This window comes from Dipodomys spectabilis, unplaced genomic scaffold (genome assembly GCF_019054845.1).
Source record: "Dipodomys spectabilis isolate Male_0828 unplaced genomic scaffold, ASM1905484v1 ptg000231l, whole genome shotgun sequence".
Classification (NCBI taxonomy): domain Eukaryota; kingdom Metazoa; phylum Chordata; class Mammalia; order Rodentia; family Heteromyidae; genus Dipodomys; species Dipodomys spectabilis.
In genome coordinates this window covers 2,344,217-2,356,930 of record NW_024870908.1, presented here as the reverse complement: position 1 = coordinate 2,356,930, position 12,714 = coordinate 2,344,217, and the positions used below count along the sequence as shown (strand labels likewise).

General features: G+C 57.6%; 2 protein-coding genes across 3 annotated transcripts in view; one reads left to right on the top strand and one right to left on the bottom strand.

Annotated features, from left to right (window-relative positions):
* Window positions 1–217: 217 nt before the first annotated feature.
* On the top strand, window positions 218–1,810 carry LOC122123711 (formin-2-like). Its single transcript, XM_042698128.1, has one exon. The coding sequence runs from the start codon at window positions 218–220 to the stop codon at window positions 1,808–1,810; it is 1,593 nt and encodes a 530-aa protein (XP_042554062.1).
* Window positions 1,811–9,096: 7,286 nt separating this feature from the next.
* Cpped1 (calcineurin like phosphoesterase domain containing 1) overlaps window positions 9,097–12,714 on the bottom strand; it is a 66,174-nt gene continuing 62,556 nt past the window's right edge. For both annotated transcript variants that reach the window (XM_042698415.1, XM_042698417.1), the window contains one exon: window positions 9,097–11,686. In XM_042698415.1, coding sequence (XP_042554349.1) covers window positions 11,460–11,686 — 227 coding nt within the window. In that variant the 3' untranslated portion in view covers window positions 9,097–11,459. The remainder of the gene's footprint in view (window positions 11,687–12,714) is intronic.

Here is a 12,714-nt window from a genome sequence, read left to right as displayed (position 1 = left end):
TCCGGTGGGGCCCGCTCCCCGCTCCCGGCCGCCAGGCCCGGCTGGGGCGTCGCGGGGCGGAGTTCGGTCTTCGCGGCCCGGGGTGGCAGCGCCCTGGGACCAGCCTCATCCCCAGCCCGCTCGGCTCACCCCCAGCGCCCAGGGCCCGGCCGCACCCCGGCCCAGCCCGGCTCCGCTCATTTCCCAGCGGCCCAGGACGAGGGCGGAACCGCGGCAGATGAAGCCGGCTCCACCTGTGAGCCCTGGAGCCGACAACGCCAGACACCTGCTGCGGCCCGCGGCCCGCGCCCGCCTCCGCCTCCGCCCTCCGCCCCCCTGCCCTGGCCCTCCTGCCCTCCTGCCCTCGCCCTCCTGCCCTCCTGCCCTGGCCCTCCTGCCCTTCTGCCCTCGCCCTCCGCCCTCCTGCCCTTCTGCCCTCGCCCTCCGCCCTCGCCCTCCTGCCCTCGCCCTCCGCCCTCGCCCTCCTGCCCTCCTGCCCTCGCCCTCCGCCCTGGCCCTCCTGCCCTCCGCCCCTCGCCCTCCTGCCCTCGCCCTCCGCCCTCGCCCTCCGCCCTGGCCCTCCTGCCCTCCGCCCCTCGCCCTCCTGCCCTGGCCCTCCGCTCCCGCCCTCGGCCCCCCGGCCCTCCGCCCTGGCCCTCTGCCCTCCGCCCCCCGCCCTCCGCCCTGGCCCTCTGCCCTCCGCCCTGGCCCTCTGCCCTGGCCCTCTGCCCTCCGTCCCCCGCCCTCCGCCCTGGCCCTCCTGCCCTCCTGCGCCCTCCGCCCTGGCCCTCCTGCGCCCTCCGCCCTGGCCCTCCTGCCCTCCTGCGCCCTCCGCCCTGGCCCTCCTGCGCCCTCCGCCCTGGCCCTCCTGCCCTCCTGCGCCCTCCGCCCTGGCCCTCCTGCGCCCTCCGCCCTGGCCCTCCTGCCCTCCTGCGCCCTCCGCCCTGGCCCTCCTGCGCCCTCCGCCCTGGCCCTCCTGCCCTCCTGCGCCCTCCGCCCTGGCCCTCCTGCGCCCTCCGCCCTGGCCCTCCTGCCCTCCTGCGCCCTCCGCCCTGGCCCTCCTGCCCTCCTGCCCTCCTGCGCCCTCCGCCCTGGCCCTCCTGCCCTCCTGCGCCCTCCGCCCTGGCCCTCCTGCGCCCTCCGCCCTGGCCCTCCTGCGCCCTCCGCCCTGGCCCTCCTGCCCTCCTGCCCTGGCCCTCTGCCCTCCTGCCCTGGCCCTCCTGCCCTGGCCCTCTGCCCTCCGCCCTGGCCCTCCTGCCCTCCTGCGCCCTCCGCCCTGGCCCTCCTGCCCTCCTGCGCCCTCCGCCCTGGCCCTCCTGCCCTCCTGCGCCCTCCGCCCTGGCCCTCCTGCGCCCTCCGCCCTGGCCCTCCTGCCCTCCTGCGCCCTCCGCCCTGGCCCTCCTGCCCTCCTGCGCCCTCCGCCCTGGCCCTCCTGCCCTCCGCCCTGGCCCTCCTGCCCTCCTGCGCCCTCCGCCCTGGCCCTCCTGCGCCCTCCGCCCTGGCCCTCCTGCCCTCCTGCGCCCTCCGCCCTGGCCCTCCTGCCCTCCTGCGCCCTCCGCCCTGGCCCTCCTGCCCTCCTGCGCCCTCCGCCCTGGCCCTCCTGCCCTCCTGCGCCCTCCGCCCTGGCCCTCCTGCCCTCCTGCCCTGGCCCTCTGCCCTCCTGCCCTTGCCCTCCTGCCCTGGCCCTCCTGCCCTGGCCCTCTGCCCTCCTGCCCTTGCCCTCCTGCCCTGGCCCTCCGCCCTGGCCCTCTGCCCTGGCCCTCTGCCCTCCGCCCCCGCCCTCCTGCCCTGGCCCTCCGCCCTCTGCCCCCCGCCCTCGCCCTGCCGCTGAGGACAGACATCCTGATGTGGCCTCCTCTTTCTCCTCCGCCGGGCACAGGTGCGCTTGAGCTCTCTCCGGGTGCGACAGGCCGCGTCCGCCTCCCCTTCCCGAGTGGATACCGCGCTCACCCGGGAAGCCTCCACGAGCCCTTCCCTCACCTCCAGGTTTGTTCTGGTGTTTGCTTTTGCTTGTGTGTGACAAGGTCTGGCAACAGCCCAACCTGGACTCACAGTCAAGACTCTCCTGCTTCTGCCTCCAGAGCTGTGACTATAGGATTGCCCAGCCTTCAAGTTATCATTTCAGACGGGTGCTGGTGGCTCACACCTGTAATCCTAGCTACTCAGGAGGCCGAGCCCTGGAGGCTCACAGTTTGAGGCTGGACTTGGCAGAACCGTTTTCGTCTCTGCGTCTCCCCCCCTCAAAAAAATAACACCTCAGCAAGATGTCGGCCTGGAGGCATGTCTCAAGTGGTAGAGTGCCAGCTGAGTTAGCGAGTACCCTGAGCCATGAGGGCATGAGTTCAAGCCTCAGTAATGGAAAAAGGAAAACAAGTTAACGTGTCACGGGGTTCTGATTTTTGTTGGAATGGTTTTAGCTGGCGGGAGAGTGGTGAATGCGCGTGAGTGCTCCAGGGCTCGGTCACTCTGCTCAGGACGTCGGCCTCTTCGCCTGCCGTGCGGCAGGTCCTGTGAACACTAGGCCAACACTGGCACATGGGCCCAAACTTCTGACTTTCACCGATGCTAACCTTGGGTGCCATCTTGGGTGGCTTCCTTGGGATGGCTGTTGACTTCCACCCAGTAGCTCGAAGGTCCTCTGATACGCTTGCTTTTGATCTTCTGGATACAATTTTACCTGAGTTTCCGCGGAGTTGCCCTTGGCAGTTCAGGTGGCAGGTTGAGTGTCAGCCCAGGATGCCGCCCTGTCCCTGCTGTCCCTGACTGTCTCTCAGCGTTGGGGCGTGGCAGGGGAGGAGCCTGTTGAGCACCGCCTCCGTGAAGCGGTCAGTTAAGCGCTGCAGGACAGTGCAGCCCCGGCCGCTCCAGCAGCTAGGGGCCACTGTGCAGTCCACACCGGCCTCCCACTGCCGGCCTTCTCATGAGCATGGTGGTCGCTGTGCATAGGATGTGTGAAATCCCAGCTGGAGCGGGAAGCCCCGTGTCTGCCCCCGCCATTTCTAGGGGACCCCGATGGGTCTTGATGCCTCCACCTAGTCAAAGTGGCAGAGCTGTTAGTCGGGGTCCTCACCGGTCCTCGGTCCTCACTGCAGAGAGGGGCTTGCGTGTCAGAAGAGCCCTGGACAGCCGGTGTCTGGTACACATTTGCAAATGGGCTCCAGCTGATGGCAGAACTTCAGCGCTCCTACAGTTCCAGAAAGGAGACTCGGTCTTGGAAGTCATAGGGGGCCCGTCTGAAGCCAGGTATGAGCTCAGAGGCCCAAGAGAGCAGGCGGCACTTCCTGTGCAACCTCAAGGAACTCGCTCAGCTTCTCTGAGCCCGTTCTCTCCTAGGTAAGATGAGAATTCATAATCACGAATTACCTTGAGGGGTTGTATTAGGCAACATCACCCTTCATCAGAACTCACGAGTGTTGGCTACTTATTTCAATGACAAACATTTGTCAGGCACTGTGACTTACAAAAACAAGTGAAATCATCTCTGCCCTGAAATATTCACAATTTATAGCAAATGGGGTAATATGTAACATTTAATAAGTGTTCCCCATGTGCCTAGATTTATCATCTTATTTAACTTTTATTGTACTCCTATGAGTAACTATTATTACTCATGTTTTTATCGATGGAGAAATTAAGATCTAGGAAAAATCAGAGTCGTGGGCTGTCTTGGGTGGCTTCAAGATGCCATTTTTTAGATGGGGAGGATTTGGCCTAAGGATGAGGGCGATGTCTGTGGGGGGTCCTCCCGGGAAACACGGCAAGTGTAACAGCACTCATAAGCGTTCCGGTGCCCAAGCCAGCCCTGTCTCCCTGTCTTTGGTGGTGGCTTCCTCTGGTGCATCTGTCTTACTCTTCCCCCTCACCAGCCTGCTTTCAGAGCAGAGTGTAGAAAATGGCTCAGATACATGCTGCCTCCCCGTGAGAAGACCAGCCTGGTCATGCCTAATCTGATTGGTCCAGTTTGGGCCATGTGTCTGCTTCTGGCCCAATCAACTTTGGCCAGGGAGACAGTCATGCAGTGTGCGTGTTAGAGGGATAGCCAGGGGACTTAGAAGCAGGAAAGTACAACAGAAAGTGCTAAAGAGTAGTGTCCAAAAAAGGACTTCTTAAAGAAGATTGAACATAAGCTTCACCTAACATTCTAAAATGACATATCCCTCCCCCAGCCTTCTGTAGACTTCAGTGCCCAGTGGAAGATCTGCTTGTGTTGTGGAAATCTGATAAAATCTTGTACCAGCTTGCTCCTTTCCTGATAAGCAGAGTACTGATTAGAGACAAACATGGCGTATCTACCCATAGCTGCGTGTGTTGGCCCCAAACTACTGACTTCAGGCTGGTGATCAGTGAGTGATCTTCTCCTTTGCTCCAAAGAGACACTGGGTGGTGGCCTGTCCGGAGACGGGGTCATTACCGACGGAAAAGGAAGGACCCCATCTGCTTGATGGGTGGGTGGCTGAAAGGCTGACCTTTCTGTGTGTCGCTGCAGGGTGTGATGGGCTGTCTTGGAAAGGCGCTCACAGGCTCTGCTGTACGAAGAGGGGACGAGGCATGCCCTCCCCCCCACAGGCGGTGCTCTTCCTCCCGACCCCATCCCCGCCACGGCCCCGCCAGGCCGGGAGGGACAGGCCAAGGCGCTGACCCTGGCTAGCGTTTTGGACAGCTTTATAATTACGCTCTTTCCAACTTGCCTGCAACCTTTGGGTCCTCTGGTTTGGCCGTGAGCACGGTCCTTGTTTTCTGTGTCCCCTTTCTCTCCTCTGGCTGTGCTTGGCATTTAGATCACGACCAGGCTGTCAGGCCAACCTGACTTCCTCCTCCCACTTCTCCCTGTGATGGAACAAGCACTTCCTCATTAGGAAAATCAGAGATTACGACTAGGTATGAATTGCTAACAGAGTTCTCTTATTCTTCTGGAGGATGTAATTTGCATACAGTCCTCTAAAAGCAGGCAACATATAAATAACCTTTGTTTTCTTCTCGGGCAGTGCTGCGGATTGAGCTTGGGGCCTCACGCTCGCTAGGCAGGTGCGTGGCCACTCGGGCCACACCCGCAGCCCCTTTTTGCATTGGTTATTTTCAAAGTAAGGCTTCCATTTACACCTGACCAGCCGGGGCTGTGGCCCTTCTCTGTGCTTCTCAGTGTCGCTGGGATGGCAGGTGTGTACCACTGTGTCAAGCCATTGGTTGAGATGGGGTTTCAAGAACTTTCTTTTTGCCTGGACTGACTTGAACCACAATCTTCTAATCTCTACTTCTCAAGTATCAAGGATTACAGGCTTGAGCCATTGTGCCTGCTCTAACATATAACCGGAGTGCCCACCAGACTGCTGCTACGTGCTCTCCACTGCTGAGCCAGTGGCATAGTGCGTCAGAGCTGACGCTGCAGTCTACTGTTCACGGGAAGTGAAGGCAAAGGAAGGTCGGGTGTGGACAGCCACGGCGCGTGCATGTGCACGCGCGTGTGTGAGCGTGCGTACGCGCATGTATGGGGAGGTGAATTGGGGCTCAGAAAAGACTATAAAGGTAGAGGGACTTGTTTAACATGAGCAGAAGCTCTGGGGTTGGGCACTGATAGGAGACTGGGCATGTGAGCCAGTATGGTGGTACACTCCTGTAATTCCAGCACTTGGGGGAGGCGGAGACAGGGAGATTTCGAGATTAAGGCCAGCCTGGGCTGCATAGTAAGACCCTGTCTCTAAAAGAAATAGAAGAAAAACTGAAGGGAGGGCTAAGGAGAAAGAGAGAGGCCCTTATGAGCTAGGGACAGCCACGAGGGGAGGTGATGGGAGTTTCTAAAAGGAGCTCGGAGGAAGCGGGCTGTCTGCGATGCACAGGGCTGAGGGCAGATGCTTTCACATCTTACACTGTAATTAACTCTATTAAAAGTCTTTACCTGGGGCTGGCAAGGTGGCTTAGTGGTAGAGTGCTTGCCTAGCATGCATGAAGCCCTGGGCTGGATTCCTTAGTACCACATACACAGAAAAATCCAGAAGTAATGCTATGGCTCAAATGGTAGAGCGCTAGCCTTGAGCAAAAGCAGCTGAGGGACAACACCCAGGTTGAACCCAAGTTCAAGCCCCAGGACTGGCAAAAAAAAATCTTTACCTCTGCAAGCTCAGAGGAGCCCAGCCGAAGGGGAGAGCTGGCCATCCCGCGCGCCGCTTCCTACACACAGCTCAGTGCTTCCCACAGATCACACCCTCTGCAGCCGTCAATCTTGGCTTGGTATTGACCTGTTCGCCCTTATCGTAACAAATGGTACTCAGAGGCACAATGATTATTGCTTCGTTTAACCACAATGTCTGATGCGTGACCAAAAAAAATATATATATCTCAAAGCAAATAATCAGAGCCTCCGAATGCCCTGGCTGGAGCCGGGATGGGTCGGGGGCCTGGGCAGGTCTCGAAAGCCAGTTCCCCAGAAACCCGTCTTAGCTTTCAGAAAAGCTCAGCGAGGGTGTTTGCCATGGTCCGCCCTGTTGGGGAGATGTTGACAAATCACCTACACAACATCAAAAAGCTTGTTTTCCTACGCAGTTAATTAGAGCATCTCCACGGGAGACGGGCATAAAGATGCTCCCCACCATGCCACACTCATGTGTGACAGAGAGCAGAGGCCTCTGCTAATTAGACGTGACACCAGTCTTTAGTCTCCACTGCCCGGTTACGCTAGCAGAAATAAATACAGCTACTGGAACTTTCTTTCCATCCTGTGGTCCGCACAGGTGGGAGACTAGCCCGAGTCCTCTGCTAGCAGAAATAAATGCAGCTACTGGAACTTTCTTTCCATCCTGTGGTCCGCACAGGTGGGAGCCTAGCCCGAGTCCTCTGCTGGGCTGCATCAGGACTGTGCGCCTTCACTGCTACAATTCCTTGGAGAAAAGAGAGGGAGGGAAAAAACCTTAGTGAACTGAATAATGCAGCAGATACACTGCTGTTTTCAGAGACGGAACTTCAGCCATGTGTTTGCTCTCAGGGCTGGCAGGGGGCAGCGGGGCCCTGGCAGGGGATGTGGTCATGCTACTCAGCTCTGGGACACCAGGCAAGGCACGGGGTGATCTGGGGGTGCTCCCAAGGGCTGTGTGCTGGGATCGGAGGACAAATCTTGGCTCAGGTCCGGAAGCCTTGGCTGCCCTGCCTGTGATGTCATCTCCACTCGGTGACCTCACCCCCCCCCCAGTGACATCATCTCCACCCAGGAACCAAATGACGATGAGAAGCAGACAGATGGCCAGGGCGGAGGCCGGGACCTGCGGGATGGGGAGGAAGGTGGTGGGGGGGCAGGCGCACATGGGCAGAGTGGAGGAGGCCCGGGAGGTCCAGAAAGGACTTCGCTGAGAGGGGCAGAGGCCCAAAAAACGAGGAAGCTGAGTTTGCAAAGGCAGCTGTGAGAACAGCATAACAAGCAGTAGTGTGATTATTCAAAGTATTTACATACCTAAAGCCTAAAGGAAGAAATCCAGTGTGTGTGTGTGTGTGTGTGTGTGTGTGTGTGTGTGTGTGTGTGTGTGTGTGTGTGTGTGAAATCAACGTTGAAGTATGGAGATAAAAATTCAATGGAGGCAAAAGAGATTTGGTCAGTAAAACTTCTAGAAAAATTCTAGGAGTATTATTCCAAGAGTCCCTCATTTTGTGTGTGTGCACACATATACATACACACATGCAGTGTGTACACACAGACACACACACACAGACACAGACACACACAGACACACACAGACACACACACACACACACACACACACACACACACACACACACACACACACGAATTCCCCTGGGGAACATGACCGCATTTTACAAAGTTACAAACAATATTGCTTGTCAGATTCTGTCTCTTGCAGATGCAACCAAACTGCTAAGGTTGTCTAAGAAATCTGGGGTGTCTCTGAAAGGACCCCCCCTCCCCGCTCAGTACACTCTTCTTAGCTTTGTGACTCCAGATGGAGCTGTGTGCCCCGCTAGGGATGTGCGTGTGTGTGCGCGAGTGGTGGCTTCGAGTAAACGCAAATGATGTTTCTCTTTCCTCCGAGCATGTCAGACTGCAGGCTGCGACTTTAAGCCGTTGCGTGTGTGTCGCTTTTCCGCGGCACGCTCTCAGTGTCTTGTACGAGGCGAGCAGGCCCTGGCCCGGCTCACGCGTTCAGGCTTGCAGCCAGTGTCTGGCTTGTAACTGCAGCAGTGGCCGGGGACTGCATGACGTGGGAAATCCAGATGGGACAACACATTCTGCTCGCTGGCTGCGCGGGAAGGAGCTCCCCTCTTGTGTCCCTAGCGTGGAAGAAACAGTGCTGAAGATTCACGATAAACTTGTCTTTCATACGAGCAGATGAGGCTAGATGGCCCTCCCTCCCTCATCTGTGCCCTAGCAACCCAGTTCCAGGCCATCCAGCAGTCTGTCTTCTAATCCAATGAATCCCTTGGAAAAGGGGAGAAAAGGGACACACTGGGGTGGGAAGTGTAAACAAAGCACACTAGTTGTTTTCGTGACCATAATGACGTATCTGAGGCTGGGCTGTAAAGAAAGTTCATTTAGCTCCCGGTTCTGGGGCTGGCAGGGAGGTGTGGCCAGCAGCTTTGCGCCGTGAAGGCTCCATGGTGGACAGTGTCAAGATGGAGAAATCACACCACAAGCCAGGAAACCAGAGTCCGGCTGGGGCCAGACAGGAACAAGTCATGCCCTGCCGAGACCTGGACACCTCTGCCAGCCCCTTCTCTGCCTGGCCACACCGGGGACCGAGTTACCAACCCTGGGAGGTCCAGTTGTGTCCAGCGGTATTCCAGACCCATGCCGGAGTAAGGGTCAGTGCACTCACTGCTGTGGACAGAGCGGCGTCCAGCCTGGGACACTCAGCTCCACCAGCGTCACTTCCTGAACCTGGGCCCCGCCAGGGCTTCTCGGCCTCCGGATGGGACCGTGACACCCAGCTGGCCCTGGTGCTGCCAACCGTCAGGCATAGGTGGTGGTGCGGTGCCCGCCTCTCAGCATGGGGAAGGATGTGCAGCATGGGGGAGGGGCACATGCTCTGGATGCAGCCGCTGCATCTTCCCATCCCCACCGAATGCTGGCGACCGGGAGCCACTTGAAACTCACAAAAGAGCCACTCACAACCATGGGGCTTGCTCTCACTCCTTTATTGCTTCTTACAGAACAAGGACTATATAATCTTTTGTCTTTTTGTCAGTCATGGGGCTTGAATTCAGGACCTGGGCTCTGTCCCTGAGCTCCTCCGCTCCAGGCTAGTGCTCTACCACTCTGATTTACAACCCCACTTGTTTTCTGCTAGTTAGTTGGGAGGTAAGAGTCTCACGGACTTTCCTGCCTGGGCTGGCTTTGAACCACGATATTCAGATCTCAGCTTCCTGAGCAGCTAGGATGACAGGTGTGAGGGCTTTTTTCATTTTAAAAAGACCAAGGAGTCCTGGTGGATACATTAACAACAAATCATTATCTGGGGGCACAAGTTCATCTGCACATACATTTTCCACCTTCATTGTGAGCTTCTTACATTGGTTTGCATTTGTGCATGTGCGCGTGTACGTATGTACAAGACAATACTTTGTGGCCTAAAATGGTGGCAGCTAGGATATAGCTCAGTGGTAGAACGCTGGCCTACCACGTAAAGGACGTGGGTTCAATTCCCAGCACCATAAAACAAACTCAAAGGTGGGCATATTTGGGGGGCGTTTTGAATCAACTTCACTGGACATTCTTTGGGAAAGGGACTGCCTTGGTTTCCTTTCCACTGCCTTTTTTCCTTTTCTGCAGTACTGGGGTTTGCACTCAGGGCTTTGTGCTTGCTGTGCAGGGGTCTCTGTAGCTGTCATATCTCCAGTCCTGTTTTCGGCTGGCTGTCTTCGGTAGGCTCTTGCTCCTTGTCTGGTGCTCCTGAGGAACTGTGATCCTCCTATTTTAGTTTCTTGTCATTGCTGGGCTGACAGATGTGCCACCACCTCCTCCAGCCGAGACAGAGGGCCTCGGCCTTTTCTGCCTGGGTTGACCTGGAACTGTGGTTCTCCCATGTCTGCTTCACACGTAGCTTGGGATGCTGGGTGTACACCACTGCACCTGGCTATGGGTTGAGATAGGGGTCCCACAAACTTTTCTGCTGCCTTAAACAGAAATCCTCCCATTCTCAGCCTCCCTGGTAGCCAGGATTACAGCCTGAGCTACTGGTGCCCAGCTCTTATTTCTGTCACTTCTGATCATCCCCACATCCTTCCAACCCAAGCGTCATGGTGCAGAGCGCTTGCTGTGGAACAGGACAGAGCGGCTTTGGTCTTTCTCCCTAGTCACGACTGTGGGGTCACACCCATGAGACCACGGCAGCGCTGTGCCCAGCGAGCCGCTCGCTGCTTCATCCGCTCTTCCGTATCCATGCTTCAGGAAAAGAAAACCAAACGCAAAACAACACTCCAGGACGGCACGCCGGCTGTGGGGAAATTGAATTTCCTTGGGCCACATACCAATGAGCTCTGGTGTGTTACCACTCTAGAATAATTAGCTCTCCTCTTTGTTCCTTAAGAATTTAGCATATCCAATTATCTTCCTATTTAATTTCTCACAGTTTTGCTACACGAAGAGTTTTTAACAAGGGGGTTTTGTTTTTTTCAGTGTAGTGGCTGTGGGTCATTTGTAAGCCGCCAGTGCTGGCAGGGGGGTCAGGACTCGTGGCTGTCAATGCTAGGAAACGTCCCCAGTTGCCAGGTCCAGTGCTGGACGGCTGGATGAGGGGGTCACATGGTCAGAAGGGCAGCAGCCCTGACTCCTCGGAGGGGGCCGGGGGCCCTCAACACAGCATAGGCTGGGCCCTGCTGCGCTGGCCTGGCCCCCAGCAATCCCGTGTGCTTGCTTTCTAGATGTCTGCATTGTTCCATACATTTTTTGTAAGCAGAGACAGTTGAGAAGCCATAACTGGGGGGGAGGGGGGTTTCCATGAGAACCCCATCTGCTACCTCCAGTCCTGACGTGTACAGCTCCTTCTGCTTCTGTTCCTCCCCCTGCCCAGGACAGACGGGCTGGCTCCCGGTCACCGTGCAGGGCTGAGGGGAGATGGGGCGGCCTGCAGGGCTGCTGCACGGAGCCACAACCACACGCAGCACAATCACAAGAGTATTTGGAAGAACTGCGAGAGACGCACTCGATGTCAGGCTGCTACGGAGGCGGACAGCAGACCTGAATCATAGGCTGAGAGAACGCCCCCCATCCCCAGGAGCGGAGGGGTTCCCCCAAAGATCAGGCAGTGAGTCTGAGGTTGGCACAGTTAAGGTATTCCCAGACCTTTCTCCTTATCACGGGTTAGGCAGTTTGATTTCGGATATAACTTAGGCCGTCATCTGGGATGAGAGCCGGCGCTGTGATTTATGCACAAGGGTACAAAAGCAGGTCTGCCTGGCCCGTGTGTCCTGGCGGCCGCTGGTCCGGGCAGGCCAAGCTCTGGGAGCAGCTGGTGCGGAGGAGCGAGGGGCCGGGGCTGAGGTCACTCCCGCAGCAGCTCCAGGAGGTCGCCCCCGAGGCCCTTCTCGGTCAGCTCGTCTAAGCTGCAGTACCGGTGGACGATCTTCTCTGCCGTGACCACCACAATGCGGAGCCCGTGGGTGTCTGTGCCCAGCTGGCACCCGATGGCAGAGGACACCACCATATCCAGGTTCTGGTAGGAGCCCCCCGCGTTCCTGTGGTAGTGGCCAGAGAACACGGCTTTGATACCTGTGGGGAAGGGGGAGAGACATGAGGGCCCGGGGCCTCCACGGAAGGCATGGGGCCTCTGTGTGTGCGCTGTGAACGGCAACATGGTACGGACTCGAGCAGCACCGGGGGTGGCAGAAAGGCAGCACAGGGACTGCGCGATCGTTCCAGGACAGTTCACACGTGCACCATGCTGGTACTGGGGCTTGAACTCAGGGTCTCGTGCTCTTACTTGGGAGAGAAGGAAAGAGGGAGGAGTAGAGACAGGGAGGGAGGGAAGGAAGAAAGGAGAAAGGGAGAAAGAAATGAAAGAAGGGAGACAGAGGAAAGGAGGGAGGGAAGGAGGGAGGAAAATTAGGCAGGCAGGGGAAGAAAAGTGGAGAGGGGGAGCTAGGAAGGAGGGAGAGAGGGGGAGGTGGAAAGGAGGGAAGAAAGTCACCACAGAACAGGAGATGATTCAGACAGCTGACGGGCTGAACGTTCAGACTCCTGGCCAAATGGTACTTCAGTGACCAGCCAGGCCAAAGACTTGAACAATGAAATCTGCTGCAGACTGTGAGTTGCTAGGAAGAAGCCAGCTGGACCCACTATGCGATAGCACTTCACACCCACTGGGGCCCCTAGGAAACACGGGGTTGGGCGGTAAGGGGCATCTACAGGGCTTTGGAGAGATTAGAGCCTGGCATAGGGCGGGGAGTGGAAGGCAACATGTTTGGAAAACACTGGCACTTCCCCCAAATGTGACATGTACCTGCCAGCACCCAGAAACTTCACTGTAGGTGAAACACGTGGGAGAGAGGAAGATGCTCACGTAAACACCTGCATGGGCGCGCTTACGGCCGCCCGCGGCGTTCACCATAGCCCCAAATCCCCACCTGCTTATCATGGAGGAAGTGTGGTCTCCCTACACCAGGGAATCGTATTCAGGCATCAAAAGTAACAAAGTAACAAAGCACTGGTAATGCCTACAGGATGGGAGCAGAAGGCTGAGCAGTGTGAGGTCCTGCAAGGTCCAGGGGGAACAAGAAGTAGGCTGTCACTGGAGGCCG

Coding starts and splice junctions, on each gene's coding strand:
- LOC122123711 (XM_042698128.1), top strand. CDS start 218: ATGAAGCCGGCTCCACCTGTGAGCCCTGGAGCCGACAACGCCAGACAC.